The sequence below is a fragment of the Microtus oregoni genome, unplaced genomic scaffold (genome assembly GCF_018167655.1).
Source record: "Microtus oregoni isolate MIOR12 unplaced genomic scaffold, Mior012 000004F_ref0000308, whole genome shotgun sequence".
NCBI classification, from domain to species: Eukaryota; Metazoa; Chordata; class Mammalia; order Rodentia; family Cricetidae; genus Microtus; species Microtus oregoni.
Window position 1 is genome coordinate 3454785 of NW_024543063.1, and position 27229 is coordinate 3482013.

At 49.7% G+C, this 27229-nt stretch overlaps 1 protein-coding gene across 1 annotated transcript; it reads right to left on the reverse strand.

The window, feature by feature from the left end:
* Window positions 1–2244: 2244 nt before the first annotated feature.
* On the reverse strand, window positions 2245–25612 carry LOC121447464 (G-protein coupled receptor 35-like). Its single transcript, XM_041650735.1, has 2 exons — window positions 25596–25612; window positions 2245–3307 (listed from the first exon to the last, which is right to left on the reverse strand). Exon 2 carries the CDS (start codon window positions 3295–3297, stop codon window positions 2380–2382), a length of 918 nt encoding a protein of 305 aa, XP_041506669.1. The 5' UTR covers window positions 3298–3307; window positions 25596–25612; the 3' UTR covers window positions 2245–2379.
* Between the last annotated feature and the right edge of the window lie 1617 nt (window positions 25613–27229).

The following is a 27229-nucleotide window of genomic DNA, read 5'->3' on the forward strand; positions in this document are numbered from 1 at the left end:
TCAGAGGTCATATTCAGATGCTCTCGAGTGTCCCAGCATCTACTCCAGTGGCTCTCACCAGTTCTAGCTGGCCTTGGCCAGTAGTGGTAGGTATGGGGTTCAGTCTTCCTCTTTGCCTACAGGGTTTCCTACTATGCTATTTTTATCTATCTATCTATCTATCTATCTATCTATCTATCTATCTATCGTATGTGTGGGGCCACAGCACAACTTGTGAGATATGGTTCTCTCCTATCACCATGCTGGTTCCAGGGTGTGAACTCAGAGTGCCAGACTTGATTGAAAGCACCTTCACCAGATGAGGCTTCTCACTGCCTCTTCATATTTTTTTTTTAGCATGCTAACTTTGAAGCTTTCGTGTAAAGATTCTGTCCTTCACTTCCCATTCATTTCTTCAGCATTCTGACAGTTGATCAAGTCTAGCCTATGGGAGCATGGGATGTCCTAAAAACTGTGGCTACAAAGAGGATGAGGAAGGTAGAGGGCTATCTTCATCAAGGCAGGTGCTCTGCTGGTGTTGTGGGCAGGAAGCCTACTGCTACACACTAGGAGATGCTGTGGGAGGGCCCAAATGATCTATTTCTTCCTCTCCCAAGGCTTTGTTTCTTCTACCGTGGTCAGGCCATTTAGAGAAAGTGTCTGTTTTTATACTCTAGAGGCATAATACTCAGAAAAGAATCACAGTCACACACATGTATATTATATATTTATATATAGATATATATGGATACATCATACCTTCCAAGGCAAAGGTTCGGAGAATATTGCAGAGTGTGGAAAGGGGAGCTGAAGGAAGAGCGATCAAGTGTGGTAGGAAAGCCATTTCCTCTAGCTTAGCATGATCATCAGCCATGAGCAAGAACACTGCTGCTATGATCCACTGAAGACCTTGGCCCACAGTCGTGGCAATGAAATTAGCAAAATACTACTGTGGAAAACAGACTGATGTTGGTCCTGAAGCTGTTAGCATTCCCTTTTACAGGGACATGAGGGTCAGCAGCCCTGAGGTTCCAGCCACCACTCCCCATGACCCCCATCTGCATCTTGTCTGGAGCGGGTGTCCAGGTCTATACGAGGTGGACATTTCCTAGAAATTGGTCATCTAGTGGTGCTGTTTTTGTGAGTTGTCACCCATGCTGAGTGAGGCTTCTCAGTGATGGAGTCACCAAGCTTTGGTAAATAACTCCAGCAAACTGGTTCACCTGTCTGGATTTGGATGGAATTTTTTCTTTGGTGTCTGGAGGGCAAACAGACGTTTGGTTTCTGCAGAAAAGGTTGTACAAAAGAGATACCAATAAGAGCAGGATGAAGTGGGAGTCTGGAGTCTGGAGATGAACTCCCAGTTGGTGGGGCTCTGGCTGCAGCATTTGGACCAAGACAAAAGATAAAGCTCAGAGGGAGAAAGGCCAGGATTATGAACACCTCCAAATGTGCTCTGGCTCTGAGTTGGCTTTGGTTTGTTTGTTAATTTGCTAGTTTTTAAGATTTATTTATGAATATAGTGTTCTGCCTGCATACCAGGAGAGGGCGCCAGATCTCATTATAGATGGTTGTGAGCCACCATGTGGTTGCTAGGAATTGAACTCAGGACCTCTGGAAGAACAGCCAGTGCTCTTAACTTCTGAGCCATCTCTCCAGCCCCCGAGCTGGCTTTGAAGCTGATCCTTGTCTCTGGAACCCCTTGCAGGCCACATCCCCCAAGAGTGCAGGTACCAGGCCAAATGTCAATCTTCCTCACAACAAACTCCAGCAGACTACCACCACAGCCATTGACCCTGTGATCAACGGGCCCACTATAAAATGGAAACATCACCAAGAGGCTCAGGGCTTTAACAGCTGCGTGTTACTGTGTTGAGCATTGCTTTATGACCATGGGGTCTCCTGAACTGGAACCCCCCTGAATACGGAGCCTGAGCAACACTGACAGCCATGTGCCATAGAGGACAGCCTTCCAGACCACAGCCACTGCCCTCCTGCCTACCCTTACAGGAAGCATGAAGTCTGGGGGTCTCTAGAGGAGGCAGCCATTAGACGGTCCTCTCAGAGCTCTTTGTTCCTTCTTTACATATCACCACTTGCATCTGGGTGACACCGAGGGCCCCGTCAGGACTGTGTCCAGGGGAGAGCTCTGTTCTAAACCCAGTGGCTGGCCATCAAGGCCCCATTCTGGGGCCTCGGGGGTTCTAGGTCCGGGGTGGCAAGTTCCAGGGTCCTTCAAGTTGGTCTTTCGTCTCAGTCCTCTGGTCTCTTCAGGGGAGCAGATACAATCTCTCTAGGCCGCCTGAGCTACCTAGAGTGTTCACGTCAGGTTCAGGATGATTTGGGGGCTCCTTGATAATAATATCACAGGTTCCTCTGGTCCATGGCGCATGCTCGCTTCTAGGTGAGGGTCAAGCTCTGAGAATCTTGGCTCTTGTGGGGAGTACTGGAGGACATGGCTGACATGGATGCATCCTGGAACTCCTTGGCCATGTAGTAGTAACAGATGGCATCGAGGCAGCAGTTGGCATCTGAGAGCTTGCCTGTGATGGACAGGGCACGGCTAAAGGTGAAGTGGGCAGCACAGGTGTTCAGACCCAGGGAGAACTTCACCGTCAGGATCACATGCAGTGGCAGGAAGCAGATGATAAACACTACCAAGTTGGCCCAGATCATGTGGATGGCCCTGCGGGTGACCTCTACCTGCACCACATCAGTGGTCGGCCTCTGCCCCAGCGCGGTCACAACCTGCAAAGAGCAGAAGACCACAATGGCCAGGGGCAGGTAGAAGCCCAGCATTGAGAAGGCAATGGTGCTGAAACCGTGCCGCCCATAGTTCCTGAAGCAGAAGCCACCCTCCTGCAGCCCCAGGTGCCAGCGCACTACCAGGGAAGAGAGCACCACCACCCAGAGGACCAGACACACTGCGGCAGCCTTTCTTGGGGACCGTAGCTCACGGGCGCGTATCGGATGCCGCACTGCCACGTAGCGGTCCACGGCAATGACAGTGACCAAGCTAATGCTCATGTATCTGTTGGCCAGGTAGATGCCCTGTGAGAGCTGGCAGACTGGTGTATCTGAAGTGTGTCTCAGGGAGTATAGCATGAATGGCAGGGAACAGAGCAGGCAGAGGTCAGCCACAGCCAGGTTGGTCATGTAGACGTGGGTCTCCGTCCACTGGCGCATGCGACAGCAGAACACCCAGAGCGCCAGGCCGTTGAGCAGCAGGCCCAGCACCAGCAGCAAGACCAAGTAGACGCCAAAGACATAGTAGAGCGAATTAGGCCACAGGTTGCCACCGTTGCAAGTTGCATTCATGGTCCTGGAGCTGCAGGAGAGTCAGGAAGTCAGTGAGGTAGGTAGAAGGAGGAGCCCCAGGATAAGGCCCTGCTCCTGTCCCAGGGCCTGCCCACCTCTGTGCAGGAATTCTGGGAGCAAGCATGCACCACACTGTGAAAGTCCCCTTTCCAAAGAAACTATAGAAACAGTAGAAATCTCAAAGTCACCCTCAAGGCCTAACCTTTTCTCACTGGACAGGCAGGGAGACCAAAGTCTCCAGATATGGAGGAAGACCTAATGTTGCAGTGACCAGCCCAAAGCCAGAGACAGAAGACTCCTCCCATCTCCCTGGCCCTCCTCTCCTTGGGCCAGCCTATTGCAGGGGAGAGGAGGTGGGAGGAGGCTCCACAAGTCCTATCCAGGAAGCTCCAACTCTCTAGAGCCTCCTTCAGCACACAGCTCTCAGCAGGGGGGAGTCAGAGCAGCCCCACCTATGGGTACAAGGATCCCCAGGCTGGGCCCTGACTGTGAGAAGACACCTACACTTGATTCACAGATACGATCAGCACCCACTCTGTCTGGTCTGCCTCTGAAGCACATGGCAATAGAGGGTACATAGAACCGAGATCACCCCTGGAAAGCTGTGGAAACTTCTGAGGCGCTACCACCAGGCCTGTATCATCCCAAGGACCCATTCCAGGCTCATGTCTGAGATCGGGGTATCCACCTTGACCTCAGAGGTACACAGTTCCCAGAGGCCATAGCCCTGTACCTCCAGGACCTGGACGTGCCCAGAGGCCTAGGCCATTGCCATTGTTGGGAACATCCCCAAGGCCACCCTCCACTGTCCTCTCTGGCCCTTTACTGCCCTGTCTCCTCTCTACAGTGAGGCCCAGGAGAGTTACTAATCCCATCAAGCCCCACCTAGGTAGCTTGGGCAGTGGTCTAACACCTAGGGCGAGGCAGGTGGCACGGCAATGAATGGGTACTAACTCAAGAAAGTGCCAGCAAGTGCTGAGCCCAGGCACACTGGACGCCTGGCCCACTCCCTTGTTCCTTGCTGGGTACCGGGGCCAGGAAGTGCTGCAGGATTGGGTGGGTCATAAGTTTAGGATTTTCTACAGGGGAAGACGACAGGAGAGGAAGAACTGTATTCTCCAGGGAGAGTCAGGCCCTAGCTGACTATCTGCCTTGGAGATGTGGAAGGCATCAACCTTCCCCACAACGGAAATGGACAAGCACTCAGACCTGGGATTGCAGACAGGGAGGTTAATGCACGCTAGATCGAGCCAGGGCTCATTTCCTCTTTGGTCTCCAGGGAACCTGCAGGCACACAGTCCATTAGAGAAATCAGGCACAGACTCCAGCCGAGCTGGATATTCTGCCATCATATTTTGTGTCTAGATTCTATACCTGCCAGATCAGAACGGCTGAATGCCAGCAATCACAGTTTCATGGGCCGTGCTCTGTGCTTTCTGCCAATAGCAGCTTCCAGGAGCTGAACAGATTGGGTCCTAGGCTGCCTGTGGGGAAGGGCTCCATGCTGCCAGTGGCTGGCCTCCCAGCTGAGCCCCCTTCACCTGCAAATGCAGCCCCACCCCCACACACTCTTACTCTCTGCCTCTGGGCATGGAAGGGGCAGCCTGGCTTCTCTGCTACCTGAACCCTGTGAGTGTGAGATGTGGGGTCACTGCTAAGAACCCTAAGGAAGAAGGATTCAAAAGTTCCAAGAGGTTAGGGTGCACACACAGCTCATGGAACACTGCTCCCTCAGGATACCTCCCTGTAAAATCCCAGAGCCCAGTGACAGCCAGCATGTTCTAGCCTTGCCTTGGTATAGCGCAGGGAACTGAAGTCAGACACTCCCAATCGCCTCAGAGCAGCAGGCAGGTCGCCCTCAGCAGGCACTTGGCATCCTTCCCACAGCCAGTGTCAGGATGCTCACAGCTTGGTCTGGAGAAGCTGGCAGGGGCTGCCTGGTTGGGGAAACGGTGCTTTCAGGCGAGTAACTGCCTACCAGGGGTAAAATACGGAGCTGGCATGAGAAGGGGAGCCAGCTGTGCACAGCACAGGCCCTTTCTTTCACTTTTGTGGGCAAGATCAAGCTCCCTTATGCACAGGACAGGCAGAAGGCTGTCCTATGGCTTCAGACTGACCATCCAGGAAAGAAGTCTATGGAGGCCGATGGAAAGCTGAGCCCACCAGAGCCTGCTCCCTTACCCATCCTGATGTCTGGATGGGGACCCACAGACACCCCCACCCCACCCCCAGTGCTTGTCTGCCTATAGTCAGGCAGGCCTAGGGGCCCCACCCACTGACTGAGGTTTGGGGGCAGGAACAAGGCACTATCAGATGGATCCTGCAGAGGCTTTGAAACCACAGGCACTGGAGCCTGGACCCCTACGGAAATGCCCCAGGCCCCACAGAGGCAGGTGGCTGAAAGCTCGCTGCTCCTCTCAAAGGCACAAACAGTTGTTTTCTAGCTTTCAAGTGCAAAACACCACCTACAGAACAGACTTGGGAGTCTCAGGTGAGGGAGGCACCAATGCCCAGAAACACCCCGAGTTACTGTGCACTTAACTGTTCTTGTCATCCCCGCCTCACCTCAACCCCAATGGAGAAGAGTGCACTGATCCCAAGTGTGAGCGCTTCTGCGAGCTCCCTCGAGAAGCCTACCCTGAGAACCCGCATCCCCAGCACAGTTGGGACTGGGCTATATCTATCTATATGCATACCTATCTGCCAGACCCCAGCCAAACCCCACCTAACTGCCAGACCCACGCCCTAGCTCAGCCCCACCCTCACCTCTCCCCCTCCCCGTGGACCCCAGCCCAGTCCCCCTCATCTGACAAAGCACCGCCACCCTGCCTTACCCATCTGACAGATCCCAGCCCAGCCTCATTCACTCCAAAGACTCCAGCCCGGCCTCACCAAATGTGATAAGTCCCATCCAGTTCTGCCCCACGAGGAAGCCCCAGCCGCATCAGGTCACACACCTGTTTCTCACGGGGGGCTGCGGCCAGCCTCACAGCAGACTGTCTGTCTCAAGCCTGCCTGTAAGCTGAGTAGGCTGTGGGGCTTATTGACGACATCAACAGAGCGGTGGCAGCTCCCCACCCCCACTGCCTGCACTGCTTTCCCCAGTCCTGAGGCTGGGTTTAAAAAACTGGGGATTTCTGGAAGGGAAGCTGGTACCTGCCCCTTCTGACGACACCTACAGAGAAACAGCAAAGAAAGCGTTTGTTCTAGAAACATCTTGAAATGGTTAAACCCAATTGCTCAACCCCACCCTTGGAAGCTTCCTCTTCGTCAACTCACTTCATTCTTTTTTTATCATGACCGGGCAAGGCCCCCACAGAATCTGTGGTCACGAAATGGCACCCAATAGCCTGTTTTTTGGCCAGAGGGAAGCAATGTTCCCTCTCTCCCATGCTCATGAAGATGTGTTTGACAGTAATGTCCCACATCCCTACCTGACGGATGTCAGTATGTGTATAGGACAGAGGCAGGCTTGACTCAGTCAGCCCACAGACAAATCCAGACAGACACTCTAGAAACCTTTCCAGGGCTCATTCTCTTGGCCGGGAATATCCCTTTACACCTGTAAGCTTCAGGAGGCGTTCTTTGCTACAAACATCTTCACTCAGAGCTTGGGGTCTTTCCCGAGGCCACATTTCTTGCAGATCACCATCCCAGTCCCAACCACCCAAGGTCTGGGAACTTTTTCCACATGAGTCCCACAGCTTCTGATCACAGACAGTGTTTCTGTCTTCAAAACCGGCAAGGGGCTAGGGAGACCCTCGGTTCCATGGAGACACAGAGGAGGAATCTATTGGATAGGGCGTCACAGTCAACAGCAGGTTTGGGACCCACACCCTAGTCTGTGTCTGTCAGGCTGAGCTCCCTGCCCGTAGGGGAAGTTTGGTCTCAATTACTCTCTTTCACGGTTACCACAAGCACAGCCTAGGCCCTAACCTTGGTCCCAAGAGCCTGGTGTGCAGAATCCCACCTGGGGCCAAGGTGCTTCCAGGAGAACTGTCTGCTGCCTGTGTACTGAACTGAGTTTCCATCCTCAGCATCTCCCCAATTTCAGCCTCTGGCTAGAGCATCTAAGACAGCGCTGCTGGGTAGAGGCTTGGTTCCCTACTGTTAGGTGGACTGGCTCACACGGCAGGGCAGGGCACCACTCCAGGACCTGCTTATCTCCGGATAGATAGGTAGGGCAGCCGCATCAAGGCCTCTCCTCCCTCCCCACTGAGCTTCTCAGCAGCAGCCTGGTGATCTAGAAGGTAATGTGTCCCGGGAAGATGCTCAACACGTGGAGGTCATGGTGGGCTGTAAGCCACCATCTTCTCCTGCACAGGGCACAAGTTGCCCTCAGCCCTGACTCCGGACCCTACAAACCCACTTGTACCCTAAACTAGGCTCTGCAGGAGACTCAGGGCGCTACTACCCAGGCTGCCCTACAGGGATGCCCAGCCCTTTTCTCAGGGGATTTAGATTCCTGGTCTCAGAGACCTGGACATTGCTGGCCAGGCTCCAGGGTCCTGGCCAAGTCCACACTGTCCCTGCTAGGCAGCCTCAGGACCACAGCTGCAGGAGACTTACTGGTGCCTCTCGGCAATACCAGCCTCGGCTACTGGGTAGCCCTCCCTCCCTGATGCCTGTCTGCCCCACCCTGAGGCCCGTCTACCTCAATGAGGGCCTGACTTGAAGCCCTCACCTTCTTCTCATATGCTGAACTGCTTAAGCCCACACCAGGCCAGCCTCTCTCCCTCCTTCTCTCTCTCTCTCTCTCTCTCTCTCTCTCTCTCTCTCTCTCTCACACACACACACACACACACACACACACACACACACACACACACGCACTCTGCCTGTGGTTCAGGAGCTCTCAGCTACTGTCCCAGCACCAGACATACTGCCAAGTTCCCAATCATGGTGATAATGGACTGACCCTCTGAAACTGTAAGCCAGCCCCCAATTACATGGTTCCTTTTATAACAGCTGTGGTCACGATGTCTCATCACAGCAAAGAACCCAAACTAAGACAGGTGCTCAGGCCTGCAGGCAGTTGGAGTCTCTTGAGGATTTAGGGTACCGTGGCCACCTCTCGAACCTGAGTCAGAAGTTGGATAAAGCCTCACCTTCCATCCACCTCCCCAGGCTGACCTAGTAGTGCCTAAGGCAAAAAGAACACTAAGGGTGACCCTGTCTTTGTCTACAGTGCTGCCACTGATCTACACTGATATCGCGGCATTGGTCTTACAGAGACAGCGCCTCGAGCACTGACTTTGCTTGAAGTCTATTTGCTTCGGGGGCCCTCTTAAGTGCCATGCATCATCTAGTGACCATGTGGCCACACACAGATGACAGGATTAGAAGGCAGGATCCTCTGTGTCCTTAACCCTGGCTGTGCAAGGTAGGGCTAGCAGAGAGGATGTGATTATCTCCCAGTTTTCTGTTGGCACTTTCGGTTCCCTCTTCACAGACCAGGTCTGGAAATAACGTCTTCCTGGGAACACCCCTCCCCCACTGGCTGGCCCAGAGCCAGCGAATACATGACCCCCTCCCCCACTGGCTGGCCCAGAGCCAGCGAATACATGACCCCCTCCCCCACTGGCTGGCCCAAACCCAGCAAATACATGACCCTGCTTCTAAATGGGTTTACGAACTAGAATCCAGAACGGGTGGCTACAGAGAAGAAAGACAACTCGGAGGGTCTCTGGCCCGCTCAGCCATTGACCCTGGATGGTTCAGCCTCTCTTGCTTCCCATTCTGCTCTCACACCAGGTCCTTCCAACAGCAGTCCTGGCAAGGCCACCTCGCTTTCCTCCACAGGTCATATCCCCACTTCACAGGACAACACAGTGACAGAGAGGATAATGCCCTCGAGCTCCGCTCGAGCTGAAGCCCCTCACCATCTCAGGACCGGAAGCTTTGCACACCCTTGAGCTCCGATCGAACTGAAGCCCTCACCATCTCAGGACCCGAAGCTTTGCACCTCCTCAGTAAACTCCCACCAGAAGTCTTCCCTGCTGTTTGGAAGCCCCTGGCATTCATCCCGGTACGGATCCCAGGAGTCTCCAGTGAGGTACCCTGGGCACACCCTTGCTCCCTCCACTCCCCCTCCCCCCTCGGACTCAGCAACCCCTCTGCAGGGCCCGGCCTCCATGACTCCTTTTAGTCCAGTTCTCCCACTCTCAGCTGGGACTACTGGGCACGTCCCAAGCCACAATGATCCCCTGGATGGTTCTGACCCGCCCGCTGTTATTCTCCTCTGCAGGGTGATCCTGACAAGACCACAGTTAAACACCAGGCTGTGGCTCTTACCTCCAACCCCAGAACCTGGGAAAAGCTACTCTCTGGGTCCTTGCCTCTGTAGGCCTTGTGAGGCAGCCTTTGACACAGCCCAGACTTTTGCCTGGGACTAATCCTCACAAAACTTGTCTGCTAGCGACACACACTCAAGTGTCTGACGTAGTGTCGGGATCTGCTATCCTCCTGAAAGTCCCTGGTAGAGAAAGACTGGGCGGAGTGGGGTCTTCACTAAGCAGATGTGACAGAAGTGGCCCCGTGGGGACGAGCGACTGGGACACTGGTAGCTCTGCCTTACCCCCCCCCACACACACACACACTTTTCTGTGCATTTGAAAATCTCCGTGGGTTTCGAAACGAGTGTGCAGCTGTGAGACAGTTTGTGAATGGAAAAGTCCTCTAGTTATCTAGGAAGGGTGGCCAAGCAGTTGAAAGACCTGTTGCCATGAGGCCAGTAACTTTGTTGTGGGGTCCCTTCAATCTGAGACTTGCCCTATATAGCCCCTTGATGGTTGCACCCCAGCCTCTCCTGGCCTTCCTGAACAAAGAAACCCCCTCAGGCTCCTCCAACTTCCTGGTAAGGCACCAAGAACCCAGACCATAGAAAGAGATTTGTTTTGAGGAAAGGGAGGCCAAAGCTTCCTCTGAGTGGGAGGCGACTGGAGGAGGACAGATTAAGCAGCAGTTACTTTGTATATCTTTTCCTAAACAAAAGTGCCTCTGAGATCTGGGCCACCCTCTCATGCAATGCCTTCCACAAAGCTATGGTTTGAGACAAGCATGGGGGTGGGGAGCTGAGAGAGCAGGGCCTGGCTAGGCCTGGATTCACTCAGCCCTCTTAGGTACCAGCCATGCCACGCAGACAGGCTTGTGTTTTCCACTCAGACTAATTTAATTATTTAAATTATTTAATAACCATCATTTCAACGAAAACGTGGCCAAGACAGAAAGAACCCATCTTAGTTCCAGGGAAGGTACTGGGGCCATGCTCTAGTTGTCCTGTCTGAGACCGCAGGGCCCTACAGTCCTCGGGTAAAGTCCCTGGCTCTCTGATGAAGCCATACCCTCCCACTCTCCCCAGGATGGCTCTGACTCTGTCGCTCCTTGGCTGCCTTTCCTGGGTGATGCTGAAAGCCCCTTCTGCTCCCAGAAGCTGGACCACTTCCTCCACCTGCGACCAGTTAGTGTATTCCCAGGCACAATGATAACAGCCCTGGTGTGGCTGAGTGGCCTTGCCCACATCAGCCTCCCCGTCTTCTAAACTGCCTCTCTTCCGTCTTAAACAGCACGTGGAGCTGTTGTACAGGGCCATCTCTGCAGTGGGCAGCTCTGGCCTCTGCCCATCCTAGTTCCATGGTCCTCTACTGGTAGGATTTCCATAGGGCAGGGGGTTGTAAGCTTTGTTTGGAATAAGCTCCCAGAGGATGGTTGAGAGACATGGTGAGGGCTTAAAGAACCCTCAAAGAATCTTGAATCAGATTCTTAGAGAGCCCTGAGGAAGCTAAAGGAGTTTTGAGGAGGCTTTAAGAGAGTTGAGGGGATTCATATGGAAGGGTCCTGAGGACATCCTGATAGAGTCCGGAAGAGATTCTGAGGCACTCGAGTTCTAGAGGATCCTGAGGAGGTCCGAGAGGACCCTGAAGTAGTCCCAAGAGGGTTTTGTGGACATCCTGAGAGGGTCCCTGGGGGGAGTTTCAAGAGTTCTAAGTAAGTCCTGAGGTATTCCTGAGTTGTGGAGGGGGTTCTGAGTGGATGCTGTGGTACCCACTGTCCTTCCTGCCTCACTCATCCCTCTTCTGTAGGAGCCCAGCACCCGCCTCCAGCAGTGAATCCATGTCCTGCGAGACCCATGGCTGCTATCCTTCCTTCCAGGAGCCTCCTGGCCACACGTCCCTTGATGCCCACAGACAGTTTATGTCAACTGGGTCCTAAAGACAACTAAAGTATCCTCACCTTCTGAACCAAACCTACAGCTGGCTGCGGGCAGGTGCCAGCTCCGAGACCCTAAGGACGCACTCACCTCAGGCAGCGCTCTTCTGCTCCAGATGGGCCCTCCCAAAGTGCTGCTCAGTTTCAGTGCTGCCGCACACCCATCCGGGACTCCCTCCGGGACAGTGGGATGGGACCTTGGGTGCTCTCCAGGCCGAAGGGTTCCTGCCTCTTCAGAGCCTCGTCGCCCTTTGAATTGCTTATTCACACTCTCTGTCCTCCTTCCCCTTTCTCTGACTGGAAGGCTGACTTCTGACCTCACATGAGCCCCACTGCTGGGGATGCTATCTCCCACCACAACCCTCTAACCACCCACTGTGTTTCCTGGTCTCAAGGGAGTTTCGTGAACAAGTCATACCTTTCTGGCAGAGTTTTCCCCACTCAACCCACCTCTAGTCTGAGGGCCCCTTTAGCTACCCCCTTAATCCAGAATCCTGACAGGCTGCTGGAAGAAAGCCTACAGGTCCTGAACTGTGGCAGAGATCTCAGACTAGAGAAAAAAATTGCAGCTCAGTCCGAGGGGTGGTGGCACACGCCTTTAATCCCGGCACTCCGGAGGCAGAGACAGGTAGATCTCTGAGAGTTTGAGACCAGCCTGGTCTAGAGTGAGTTCCAGGATAGCCAGGGCGACACAGAGAAATGGTGTCTTGAAAAACAAAAACAAAAACAAGCCAGCTCATGAGAGTTGTGGGTAGTGAACATGTCACTCTGCTCCAAGTGGAATGGTCACCACCCAGAAGCTTGACACTAGCCAAGAGGGGCTGGTCCCTCTGTGAGGGACTTTTCTATCTCCCCCATCAGGACATCAGCCTTTTGCTTGGGTAGACTAAGGTAACGTGTCTTGGGTGGGCCAGAGGTTGGCTTAATCAGTATCACAGACACCCACCCTGAGGCAGCCATCTTGAGAAACACAGAGCTGAGGGTTCTCATAGCACCCTTTCCTCTACCCGGGTCACCAGCTCTCTGAGCCACTTCCTCTGAGGTTGAGCAAGATGTGGCTGATGATAGAAATGGAAGCAGAAGATGTATTACATGGGCTGCTACAGATATGAAAATGGTCCCCAGCACAATCGAGAAAAGACAGATACGAATCACCAGTTCTCTGCAGCACCATGACTGTTCCCTCACACGGGCACAAGTCCAGGAGTCTGAGACAATCTCAGAGAGACATCTGGTATGACTCATTGATTGCTAAGATGTTACAAACCCCAGTGGGGGCACTTGGCCATGTTGAGCAAAATGAGGGCTGTAATTATCATTTGACCCCAAAAACCCCTTATCTGGGAATCAGCCACAGGCAGTGAGAAAGTGATGAGCAAATGTTTTAGGGTGAACATTGTGGTGCAGACCAGAGTGGCAACAACCTATAAGCCTCAAACTTCAATCTGCAGGGCTCTGGTTGAAGGAAGGATTCTGGTGCCATAGAACACTGCATAGCCGTAAGAAACAAGAAGACATTCTGTGTCTAAGATCTATTTCTGAGCCAGGCAGTGGTGGTGCACACCTTTAATTCCAGCCCTTGGGAGGCAGAAGTGGGCAAATCTCTGAGTTCGAGGTCAGGTTGGTCTACAGAGCAAGTTCCAGGACAGCCAGGGCTACACAGAGAGACCCTGTTTAGGAAAACAAACAAATCTATTTCTAAACATGTTTATGTATGTATGTATGTGTATGTATGTATGTGTGGATACACATATGTATGTATGCATGTATGTATGTGTGTATGTAGTTATGTATGTATATGGGTTTGATGGAGTGTACTGGAACCTCACACATGCTCAATAAATGTTCTGCCCCTGGGCTACAACCCAAGCTCTCCTTTTACCTTTGACCTTCACACAGGATAGGCCCTGAAGTTGTGATCTCCTGGTATTAGCCTCTGGGTCAGCCTGGGAAAACAAGCCTGTGCCTCCAGACCCAGACAATTTATATTCTTTTCACTTTTATACTTTTCCTTAATTTAATGTTTTAAAGACAGGTTGTCACTGTATAACCTAGGCTAGTCTAAAACTCATGCTCCTTTGCCTCAGTGGGATGCAATTACAGGTGTGTGACACCATGCCCAGATAATTTATATCTTGTTTATATGGAGCCAGGAGCTTATGAAGCTTATTTGTTTGTTTGGCTTTATTTCTTCTGGAGACTGAGTTTCATTTAGCTGAGGCTGGCCTTGAACTCCTGCTTCTATCTCCCAAGTTCTAAAGTTACAGGTATGTGCTGCTATGCCCAGTAATTTTGTGTTTTTACATATGAGATATCTTATTTATATTTCATATATAAATTATATATAATAAAAACAATACCAGGAGATGGTGACACACCTTTAAACCAAAGATAACTATATTGTTTTTGATTATGTTATTAGTCAGAGGGTGTAAACGGGGTGAAGAGACAGGAACAGATGCTAGACTTCAGTGAATACACCTGGGTTTGTAGATTTGCTTTAGAGACACATACATGTCATTGTAATTCCCAAATTAAGCTATTTTTAAAAGATTTATTATTTTTATGTATGTGTGTGTCAGAGAGAAGGAGGGAGGGGATGCAGGAGGGAAGGGGAGAGAGATACATGGATGTCTTCAGAGGCAGAAAAAGGGAGGGGATGCAGGTGGGAAGGAGAGAGAGATGCATGGATGTCTTCAGAGGCAGAAAAAGGGAGGGGATGCAGGTGGGAAGGAGAGAGAGATGCATGGATGTCTTCAGAGGCAGAAGAAAGCATTGGGTACCTAGAGTTTCACATGGTTGTGAGCCATCCAATATCAGTGCTAAGTTTCAAATTCTGGTCCTCTGAAAGAGTAAGTGCTTTTAACTTCTGAGCCATCTCTCTAGCCCTGTGGTTTCATTATTGCTGTTTTGTCTTGTTTGAAATAGAGTCTCGGTATATAGATCTGGCTGGCCTTGAACTCTATATAAACCAGGCTGTCCTGGGATTCAGAAATCCACTTGTCTCTGCCTGATTGCTGAGGTTAAAGGTGTGTATTACCATACCAGGCCGTACAAAACTAAATTTTAAGAATTCTTAACAGTGACAGCAAAACAATGCTAGCTGACCTATATTATCAGTGGATAACACAACCCACCCACTCTTACACGTACGTGATTATGAAACCCAGTCGTCTCAACCTGCTAGCAAAAAGAAGGACCAAAAACATTGTTTTTAATAATTGTTCCCAAATTTTTTAAAAGTGCTGTTTTGCCTATATATAAATACAATCCAAAAACTGTAAAAATATTACATAAATCTGCGCTGTTTTCAGCAACCACGGCTGGCACTGGCCCTGCCCCCTAGTGCTGTGTGTCTGAGGATGAGGGAATTGAATGACTGAGTACTGCTGCGTATTGGGGTGCAGCGATCGTGATTGAGATTAAGTAGACATAGTATGGAACTGAATTTAACCAAAAGTGTCTGTTTATACTTATCTCGCCTTAAAAATAATCAAAACATTTCCTAGCTCTGTCCACTGACAAAGCCTCGACACAGAGGTTTAACCGAACAGCGACAAGTTTTCCTAAAGTCCACACATTGGTCTCTGAACACCGAATTGCTTACGGAGCGAGAGAAACTCTTCTAAAAGGCAGCCTTGAATGTAAGGAGGAGGGATGAATAAGATGAACCTGGAAGGTCTTTCTGTGCTAGAGAACCCAGTGGCCATAAAGATGTCAAAGCAATGCTCATGGGGACTGACTCAGGCATGGCCCAGATGGGCTGCACTGTATAAAGAAGGGAACGTTTGGCTATCAGCAGGGTGCGTTTAATGAACTGGAACATAACAAGTTTAAACCCATAAATCTGTGGTCGCCCTTTAAAAATCCATGACTTGGGGGCTGGAGAGATGGCTCAGTGGTTAAGAGCACTGACTGCTCTTCCAGAGGACCCGGGTTCAATTCCCAGCACCCACATGGCAGCTCACAACTGTCTGAAGATCCAGTTGCAGGGGATCTGACACCTTCACACAAATGCACATAAAATAAAAAAAAAAAATTAAAAAAAAATCCATGACTCACCTAAGATGCTAGGAAACCTGTTTGGAAAGCCAGTCTATGAAAACGAAGACCCCACACCCTCATCCTCCCCTCCCACACGGCCTGTGTCAGCGTGACCAAACAACTCCGGAGGCTTCTTTACATACACTGCAGCTAGCAAAAGAAGGAGGCTACCGGCCACATAATGGTCATCAGTAGCTGCATCACAGAAAGATCCAGCCACCCCTCCTACAGCATGGTCTTGCCAGGAATCCAGTGACACCAGAGTCTTCTTGGGCATCTACAGTCTGCCTGGAAGTTGTTGGGAGAGTGGTGGGCATGAAACACTAAGTGAGGGATACGAGCAAGCGGGCAGGATCAGTTGGGGTAGGGGTGGGATTTTTCAGGGCAAGAAGCAAACAAAACAAACGAGTCAAAAAGGGGCGGATGCTGGGTGAGGCAAGAAAGATGCCCTCAGTGATGAGACTTAGAAGGCCCATGAGCAATAAACTGGGTGGATTCTCTGGCCTCCAATTTGTTGCTGCATCAGCACGGGTGGCCAGGGCACCAGTCATAAAAGCCTGTGTCCCATCTCCCAAGAGTCAGTAAGAGGCAGACGAGAAGGAAGGAATTGCCAGCTCCTTATTGCCATTGACCCTGATGACACAAAGCAAGAACCAGTTGACATACAGATGGGGCTATCTCCCTGCTAAGGGACTGGCAAAGGCCCTTGCCTTCCGATGGACCTGGGAGGGAAAGAGGAAGGCTGAGTACTGCAGCCCATATGGGGCCAGGCCACAGTCCTGAAGAAGAATCCTGTGAAGAGGGTTGAAGCTCGGAGAGGGCTGTTATGATGCGAGCACAGCCTGCCCCAAGGAGATGGTGGTGCTCGGGCTGCAGCTCAGAGACAGCAGGGAACTGGCTGTAGCCCATTCTGGTGACATGCACGGAGGCTTCTCTCCTTAGAGGACCTGCTGGCCCAGCCTCACAGCTGCGACAGAGCAAGCTTGAAAGATCACATAGAAGACTCTGGCCTGCAGCCAAGCCCTCCGGTCCTGATTCAATTATGAAAACTGCTCTTTCAAATTTAAGATGGGATTGGATACCTGCCTCTTTCTACCCTGGTACAAACAGGTGATCCTCTCACAGCCAGGGTAGCGGTGGTTGTAAGAGTTATGTAGTTTTAGAATTCCTTCACGTTTTTCATTCTGGACTTTTTGTTGGTGAAAAGATTAAAATCATCTGGGCTGGTAGAGGGAAAGTGATATTGGTCATGATTTGATCACCACTAACATGAGTTTGGTGGACTTTGTGTGTTTCCTGTGTGTGACAGTTAATATTGGCTCTTCTTGGTTGTAGTGGGACACACCTTTAATCCCAGCACTTGGGAGGCAGAAGCAGGCAGATCTCTGAGTTCAAGGCCAGCCTGGTCTACAGAGTGAATTCCAGTACAACCAGGGCTACAGAGAGAAACCCTGTCTCGGTGACCACCCCCCCCCCCAGTCATGTTGGCTATTAACTTGGCAAAATCTAGAATCACCTAGAAAACAGAAGCCTCCTCAGGACTCAGGGCTGGGTGGCTCATTTGGGTGCCTGCTTCTGTATCTATAGCACCAAATCTATACTGCACAGTGGAGAGGAATCATGGCCCAGCAGAGCCAGACACGGGCTTGAGTCTCCAAGAGAGTGCACAGAGGACAGAAGTGGATGATTAGCTCAGGCTTCCTATCTGAGAAAGGAATGACAAAGGCCATGGGACCCAGGAGGTTGTGTAAGCCCTGGAGAAGGGTGGTAGCTGTGAGCTGATGGGGAGCGGAGGGGGCAACAAGTCAGAGGGGCAAGTCTCATCTAGAGTATTCAACTAAGGGGTAGGCAAAGTGCTATTGAGAATGGTTTTTTTGTTTTTGTTTTGCTTTGGATTTCTGGAGACAAGGTCTCGAAGTCAGACAGAAAGACAGGGAAATGCACAGACGGGAAAACCCCTCACCAAAGTCTGATTGAAGCCTCTCATCACCTGAAAATCAATAATTTCAACATCTTGAGCATCGCCAAAGACCTCCCTCCCTCCCGTGACTTTCTAGGAATCCCACCAGAAGTCCCCTTGACAGTAAAAGGACGTGGCATAATGCCCTTGTGCTACCCTATGGGTCCTACTTTTATTTCCCCATCTTGTAATCCCATCCAAGGCACCTGTGGCTCAACCATACCATCCCATTTATTAAAAGCCAGGAAGGAAGGAAAATAATTGCTTAACAGTCCTTTGGGATATAACTTGAAAGTCACCAAAATAATATGTATGGACAGTATGTATGGCGAATCCGAAGACACTTAATTGTGACTGTCTCGAGTGGTCACACTTGGGTGTGTTTCATCTTTTCTGTATCTCTTGTCCTCTTAAACACATACTTAAGATCCGTTAAAAAGGTGTGTTAATAAACGGCAACTCCTCCAGAAGGCCACACCCACGCTCCCAGGTGTGTCTTCTTTCCCTTAGTGCCTTTCTATTTCTAGCAAGCCCCACACCTACTAGATACTGGCTTGCCCTAAAGTTCTTTTGTGCATCAAAGTCAACGATCTGGTGTTACCTGAACTCCCCAGGCTGCTGCAGGTGACAACCTAAACCTATGTTTCCATCTCAGCTGCTTCTGACACAGTCTTTGTGGCCTAGGCTGACTTGGAACTCAGGACGATCCTCCTGCCTTCACAGGAGGCCTCCCAGGTACTAAGATTATAGGCGAGAAACCACATGACAGCCTACACTGTAAGCACGTGTGGATGTCTATGAAGATCGCAGAGGGTTTCCCTAGCATGTGGGAAGCCCTCGCTTCAACTTTCCATACTGCAAAGTAAATAAATTAACACCACCTGCCTAGAGTCAACCAAGGAGTCACTTCTTTGACAACAGGCTGGCCTGCCATCACAGCACAGCTGCTTAGACCCATAGTGGATGCTCTGAGGAGACTTCAGCTGTAAACACCACTGAAACCATGGCTGCGCAGAAGCTCCTTCTTCTGCTTCAGGGGCCTTGCTCCAATCACTCCAGCAGCCTGCAATTGCTCCAGATGACTCTACTTTGGCCATGAAAAGCCTTGGTTGCTGTCTCAGTGACTCTGTTCATCTTTCCACTGGAGGAGCGCAGGGAGAACTTCCCTGTTTGCTCCTGACTGGCGCACATTCAAGGCTTATGATCGATACACAGGCTGGTGGTGGTGGGTTTAAAGCTGTACACAACTTAACACATATCTTCTCTGGCTCTTTTATGCAGCATCGTTTCTGCTTTCTGGGGTCAGTCCTGGAGACGTCTCTTCCGTTTACCAATACGAGGCCCCAGAAAAGGCTGTCTAAATGAACTCTGCTCTACTTGTGGTAGAGTAGGCTGAGCTGGCTGCACAGAACAGAAAAAAACTCATCTTCAAGGTCCAGTTCCTCGACTCCCTCGGCACTGAAATGTTCTGCATCATGCAGGCCCTGTGGACTCCCAGATCACTACACCCAGTACGTACCTGGCAGACACTATCTTGCTCCTGCGGGCAGCATCCAACAAAGTTAATACGGCCTCACTTTGGAGATTTTTTTTTTTTTGATGAACTATTTTAGTGAAATTCTGGATAATATAAATGAACTCCCATTTACCCACCAGAAAAATTAGGGACAGAACTTAAAATGACCTTGGAGGGCCTGAAACCCTCTCCTGCCCACACCACCACAAAGCCACTTCCTCTTGTGGTGGCCGCAGCACACATGCGACCTGGCCTCCTCCTACTCCAACTGTTCCACTCACACTATGTCTTCCGTGAGCTATCTCCATCCCGGACTTGTCATAGCACATACGTTCCACAGGCAGATCTTCCCACTCCCGCTGATCTCACCGTTACCTGTGCTCACAACCCCGCACTGTCAGCCCCGGCTCTGGTGTGAGCGCGCCAGGCCATGCAGGGCTCTGCTAACAGATGTTTTCTCTCAGATGCCGCCAAAGTGCTTTAGCATCAGTTTGTACCCAGAGGGCCTTATCATCTTCCAAACACCAATTCCCTAGAATTTCTCAACCCAAAGAGTGACCTCTCTACTGCCTATGCCACATTTGTGAGTCTGAGTTTTCAATCTTCCTTCCTTTCCTCTTCCCCACTTCCAATTAATCAAGTATGCACGTGATAAATCTTATAATAATCACTGAAAATAAAACATAATTGAGGAGATAACTGGAACAGAAAACAAGGTGCCAACTATCCAAAATTGGAGAGCACAGGCAGGAAAGGGCACGGGGGCAGCCAAGAGAAACAGAAAACAAAGATGGTCACTTCAAACCAAATGAAATTAACAGTTGCTTAAATGTAGCCTGGTATAAACAATCCAGTCAAAAAGTGAAGATAAGCTGAGAATGCTTGGCAGGTAAGAGCACTTGCCACAAAAGCTGGATGACCTGGGAAAAAGCCAAATACAGCAGCACACATCTGTAACCCTAGAACTTCTATGGGAGATGGAAAGTGGAGAAATACCTGAAAACTTGCTTGCCAACCAGCCTGGAGTATGCAGTGTGGAAACAGAGAGAGCTGCCTGAGCAAAGGAAAAGGGATCCTCTCCCTGAGAGGTGCCCTCTGACCTCTATGTGTGTGCATGTGTTATATATGTTCACCTGCACACATACAAACACCCCTAAAAATAAAAAAAGAAACGCAACAATTATTAAAAATGGGCTTAAAAACTAGGAAGCAATCATATGCTGGCTGTGTGATATGCACTTTAAATACAAAGAAAAGTTAAGAGTAAGAGAAAAACAATAGAGAATAATGGAGAAGTTCTATGATTTGCGCGCTGAGACTTACTGTCTTTCCCAGGAACTCAGAACAAGCAACCAAAAGTCAGGACACGCTACTTTGGGGAACTGGCTGATCTGTCCTAAATGGAATTTATAGGACACCACACCTAGCAACAGCACAACAAGCAGGACAATGATTACCTTTAAATGTACATAGAACGTTCTCCAAAATAGGCCACATGTCAGCTCTAAGGCATCTCTGTCAAACTAAAAGTCAGGTACTGTGGCATATGCCTGTAATTCCCAGCACTCAAGAAGCTAAGCCAAAAGGATCACAAGTTCAAGGCCAGCCTAGGCAACCTACGAGTGCTTGTCTCAAAAAACTAAACCATAAACATCAAAAAGCCTTAAGTGGAGCTGGAGAGATGGTTCAGAGGTTAAGAGCATATACTGTTCTTTCAGAAGACCTGAATTAATTCAGCTCCCATGTTGTGTGGCTCATCACTGCCTGTGCCTCCAGCTCCAGGGGATTCGATTTTCTGACCTTCATGGGGACCTAAACCCATGCATTCATACACACACTATGCACATGCATGCATGTACACACACACATAAATTTTTTAAAGTCTTTAAGTTATACAAAGTATATTCCTTAAATAAAATTAAACTTAACAACAAATCAGTAACAAAGAGCTATGTCACCTAAAGAAAGCTCCAAAGCCTGGGGGTGATGACACAGGTTTGTTATCCCAGTACATGTGAGGCTGAGGCGGGTGAGGGGTGGCTTTAAGTCCAAGACTAGCCTTGGCTGCATAATATGACCCTGTCTCAAAAAAACCACAACATATATTTAAAAAAAAAATTTAACTTGAAATGCTTCCAAAACAACACATTTAGAAACAAACCAAAAATCAGCAATAACTGAAAGGGCATTAGTAAATACTTTGAGGGCAGGAGAGATGACTCAGAGCTTAGAGCACTGGCTGCTCTTCCAGGTCTTGAGTTCAATTCCCAGGAACCACATGGTGGCTCATAACCTTCTATATTGAGTTCGGGTGCCCTCTTCTGGCGTGCAGGAATATATGCAGGCAGAACATTATATACATAATAAATAAATAAATCTTTAAAAAATACTTTGAACCAAATGTGCCACGTTTTCTTTATCCATTCTTCGGCTGTTTCCAGGTTCTGGCTATGACAAACAATACTGCTATGAACAAAGCTGAGCACATGTTCTTCTGGTATGATTGAGCATCCTTTGGGTAGATACCCCAAAGTGGTATTGCTGGGTCTTGAGGTAGGTTGTTTCCTAATTTTCTGACACAATGGAGTACTACACAGTGGTAAAAAATAACGAAATTTGCAGGCAAATTGATGGATCTAGAAAGCACCATATTGAGTGAGGTAATCTAGACCCAAAAAGAAAAATATAATATGTACTCACGCATAAGTGGCTCTTAGACATAAAGCAAAGAAAAACCAGCCTACAATGCACAACCCCAGAGAACCTAGATAACAAAGGGGACCCTAAGAGAGACATACATGGGTCTAAGCTACATGAGAAGAAGAAAAAGACAAGATCTCCTGAGTAAATTGACAGCGTGGGGACCATGGGAGAGGGTAGAAGGGAAGGGGAAGAAAGGGAGGGGAGGGGAGAAGAATATATAGCTCAATAAAAACAATAAAAAATAATTTAAACTGACCATGAAAACAGAACTTATTGATGTTAATGAAAGAAGTCAATGCCATGCTTACAGGCAAATTTGTAGCTTTCCTGTTTATTTCAGGAAAGAAGAAAGTTACAATCATTGAGCTGATATTCCACTGTAAGAGCCTGGGAAAACAACTAACTTAACAAGTAGAAGAAAGGAAACAGAAAGGAAGGGAGGAAGGGAAGAAGGGAGGGAGGGAGGGGAATTTAATGTGTTAGAACAAAAGCAAAAAAAATTTTTGAAGCAGTTTCTCTGTGTAGTTCTGGCTGTCCTGGAACGTGTTCTGTAAACCAGATGGCCTTGAACTCACAGAAATTCACCTGCTTCTGCCTCCCAAGTGCTGAGATTAAAAGCGTGTGCCACCATCACCTGGCTTAGAAAATCAATTTTTAAAAGCTGGTTATAAGCTTGGCCTGGTGGTTTAGGTCTGCAACCCCAGTTCTTCTGGAGACTAAGGAGGAAGGTCCTGAGTTCAAGGCCTGTCTGACCTACAGCAATTTCAACAGCAGCCTACACAACTTAGTGAGACTTCGTCTCAAAACAAAAGAAAACGAAACAAAATGCTGGTTATCTGCAAAGGTAAACAAAACTGGCAATCTTTTGTCAAAACAAAAACAATCTTTGTCAAAACAAAATAGGTACAAATCCCTAATATGAGAAATGAAAGAAAAGAGTTGGGGGACTTCCAACATTAGTAGGCTAAAAATAGTAGTAATAACTTTAACCAAACACATCTGACAACTTTGATAAAAAGGATGAATTTACTAAAAGTCACCACTTTGTCAAAGTTAGTATTTCATGGTCATAGTGAATGTGGACAGCCTGGGTGCTTAGTTCTCTTTATGCCCAGTAACCACGAAACTCTTATTCTTAGAGGTTTTTGTCACATTCAGGACACAGTACAGAATTGGGGACAGCACTGTGCTCCTCGTTGAAAACAGAATAGTTTATATCCATTAAAGTTCTTGAGTTCATAATTTAAGACCTTTCTACAAAGAAAACACCCCAGTTTGATAGTGTGCTTGGTGAGGTCTTTCCTGCATTTATGGGTAAAGTGAACTGAATGTTGGTTACATTCAGAGCACCGTGGAGGGACAGTCTGCAGAGCATCCTCTAAGGCAGACCAGCGTCACACATGAACGTGGACATGGAAATCTTCCCTCAAACCGGGCGGTGGTGGCGCACGCCTTTAATCCCAGCACTCGGGAGGCAGAGGCAGGCGGATCTCTGTGAGTTCGAGACCAGCCTGGTCTACAAGAGCTAGTTCCAGGACAGGCTCCAAAGCCACAGAGAAACCCTGTCTTGAAAAACAAAACAACAAAAAAAAATTAAAAAATTAAAAATTGAAATCTTCCCTCAAACCCCAGCGAATGAAACACAGCAATATGTAAACCGACGGATCTCACGCCATCAACCAGTACCCTAGAAGTGTGATCTGTCAGCGGAATTCGTCACTGGAAAAATATGAACAGGGAAAAAATGAAATTTATATAATCCTCTCAATAAATGCAGAAAATTTGACAAAACCTCCTACTCCTGAAAGATAAAGCCCTTAGCAATCTAGGACTCAAAGAATGGGCCCGTGTGTGATAAAGGACATCCACAGATAACTGACAGGAAACCTCACGAGAGAGAGGGGGGCTAAAAATTTTCCTCTGTCCTCAGAAACAGAGTGGCCCCTGTCATTGCTATAGAATGGCACTGGACAGCAGAATGGGCACAGAGCACAAGGTGTGTGTGTGGGGACACTGAAAAGGAATAATGGTATTGTCACCTTGGGTTGAGAAGGAATAACGAATGGTATTGTCACCTTGGGTTGAGAAGGAATAACGAACTGTATTGTCATCTTGGGTTGAAATGCGCACATAGAAGCCATAGTATTTATCAGGGGAAAAAAATGCAGAAACTTAAAACTAACAGGTGGATTAGAAAATTATAGGGCACTCTATTAACAGACTGAAACAACTTATCTCTATACAGTAATAAACAATTAGGAGCTAAAAACTACAGTACCATTTGTGAAATATTAAGAGATAAATGTGAAGCCTGTGTTCTCAAAGCTATAAGATATTGCCAAGAGAAATTCAGACAACCCTGGATCGCTAAGAGAGGAAGATCCTCTTCTCCTTAGACTAACCTAGGGGACTGACCCAACGAAGTACCAGACAACACATCTCACTGGGCTCCTGGCTGCACTGGATCATTAGACTCTATGGCCTCCTATTCAAACACCCAAATGGATACAAAGTCTTCTAGATGGAGGTCTGCAAGATTTCAGCCAACGAGGACTCACACAGTCTTATGGGCACTCCCTATTGCCCATGTAGTTAAGATTCAAGTCCTGGAGTCCCATAAGGCCTTTGCCTGCCCTTCCAGTCCAATCTAGGTGCTGTTCTCCCAAGAGCTTTCCCCACGCTGCCGGGCCATCCCTGAGGGTGCCTAGCCTCTGCTCTGCCCCCAACTGATCCACTGTCATAATACTCTATGTTCATCTGTCATCTCGCTGTCTAGATGCCAAGGCTGTCCGTGTGTAGATGGTCCTCCCTAAAAAAAATCACGGGCTTCAAGGTGGGGGTGCTGGACATCTCGGCCACATCTAAGACACTGGGACATCTAAGACAGTGTGCCTGCCACCCAACATATACACTCTGGTGTCTTAGGATGAAGTGAGGTTGGGAGAGGAAGATGTGGTGGAAAGTGAATAGCCCTCCTGCTCAGCATCCCTGCTGGGGCTGGAGGATGAGGGACAAGCCCAGCTCAATTATGATGCAGTTATAGGTACAAATGCCAGTGTCCTGACACGACACCTACCCAGACCCTGGGCACCCACAGAGCACAACGCTGGTCCCTGGCCCAAATGCCCCCGAAGCTATGTACACCTTCCTGGTAGGTGAACTCCAAGGATCCCAGGAGCTGAAAGTTAAGACTAGCCTAAGCTCTGGTCTGGGTAGGGAGACTGCACACATCCTTGACTGAGCCTCACACCTGTATCTCCCGAGATGCAGGGAAACAGGCCATGTGGCTCCAGGCCAGACCTGAGACAACAGGTGTGTGGGTGCTGTCTCTCAGAGGACAAAAGAGCAATGGCCAGGGGGTTCAGCACCAGGTAGAGGACTCAAAGCTCTGCAGATGTGGTCTAAGCACCATGGGGGACAGGTAGAAAGTGCTCTCAGCCAACAAAGCCGGTCGGCCTGCCTGGGCAGAGCAGAAAATCACCCTCTGCCAGCACAGCTCCACCCAGAGCTTTGTGGTGGGTCTGGAGGCTGCAGTGGGTTTCCAAGAACAAAATGATTCTTCCATTAACTTCACAGGGAGGCAAACCTGTCTGAACATCTGGCAAATATCAGAGGACCAAAAGACAGGAAAAACCAAGAGAGGCATACCTGGGAAGCTATGTAGGTTAGTAAGGCATGCTTATGAATGGAAGAGAGGGAGGGAGGGGAGAGGGAGAGGGGTCACGAGAGTACAGTGACAGAGCATGGGATCTGTGGCTGGCTTATATAATGCCCAAGGCTCTCACCAGCTTACCCCAACCCTCTTAGCCTCCTATCCCAAGCTGCTCCTCCAAGACCCCCTGCCTCAGGACAGGACTCCATACTCACCCTAGAGGCTCTGGACCCTCAAGGTTGACTGAGCCTGGGAGGAAGGAGGGTTGAAAACAGGAGACGGACAGCCAGCACACAGCTCCAGGAGGTGTTCCCACACTACTCTGGAGCAGGAAGTACTGGGAAGGAGCTAGAGTGGTCAAAGTCTCCCAGGAGGAGACATTCTCGCACAGACACACCCAACCCGCCCTTCTGGATGGGCCAGAACTACCCCTCATCCTTTGGTGGCAGCTGCCACCAATGATCTAGTCTGCTCAGCAGGCACCGTGTGGCCCCGGACACCATGGAAGGCAAACAGGCCCTGCTGAGACGCCCCAGCTCTTCCCAGAAACATGCTGCTCCCACCAGGGTGGCTTCACATATCAGCCGGCTTATAAACAACAGAAATGCATCTAATTTTTCTGGAGGCTGCAAGTCCAAATGCAAAGCCACAGGGATCCAGGGGCTGGTTCACGGCTGGTCATCTAGCTGCAGCCTCCTATGGTGGAGCGGTAAAGAGGTTCTCTAAGGTCCCTTTTATAAGGTCACTGTATTAGCTACTTTTCTCATTGCCATGATGGAATATGATTTTGGCTCGTGGTGGGCAACGTAACGATGCCAATGTATGACAATGAGGCAGCTTGTCACACGGTATCTGCAGTCGGGAAACAGGGACAGATTCTGATAGTGGGCTTTTGTTCATCTGGGTCCCCAGCCCACGGGATGGCATGCCCACATTCATGCTGGGCCTGCTCACTTCAGTTAATCTTCTGAAAACAGACATGCTCACGGTGCTCCTGGGCGATTCTAAACCCTGTCAGGCTGACAAGATCCTGCCAAGCCCTCAAGCCTGCTCCCACCCTGGTTAAGGCAGTCCTGCAGGCCAGGCCACCACAGGGCTTGGCATACTCAGGCTGGTGGGATCTGGCTCTAACCAACCACCACAAACATTAGTGCCCCTCATGCAGTCTCCACTTGTATCCCAGCCAACTTCCCAAGGTGCCAACTTGGGGGTGGGGGGGGCAGGCTTTTAGACCCCAGTGGTGACCCCATGGCCTTGGGGTGCCATTTCCCACCTGCCCTTTAACAGTAGCCTATGTTCACCCTTCCAAACCAGGGCTACCCTGAGAAATAACATCCTGGTGGCTGCTCGCTTAGCCCCTGCCTGAGCTAGACACCTGGAACTCCTCAGATCATGGAAGGTAGGCTGGCAGGATCTAGCTGAAATGGTCCCATGATCCTGAAGAGCAGGCCACAGTTTCAGTGCGCCTCCTGGAGGTCATGAGAGTGAACCACACTGAGGAGCAGCAGCCTGTTCCGTGGGAGTCCTCAGGCCTCCCTCAGGAGTCATGGAAGACTGGCCGGTGGTGACGCTGGTGAGAGGCACAGTAGCCGTCGAACAGTGGACAAGGGTGTGGGGATCCAGATGCCTCCAACCCCTAAGAGATCTTTGATAGCTCTTGGAGGTGGGAAAAGTCCACTGGGTGGAGGCTCAGATATGTTCCTTGGGGCATCCTGAGGGGACAGGCGCTCCAGGGGCCTTTCCTGTAAACTGTCACTAGAGGGCTTCCCTCAAGAGTCATCCTCAGATGTCCCTGGAACTACCAAAACAGACACTGTTGAGAGGGGAAGGGACAGCAAATAATAACCAT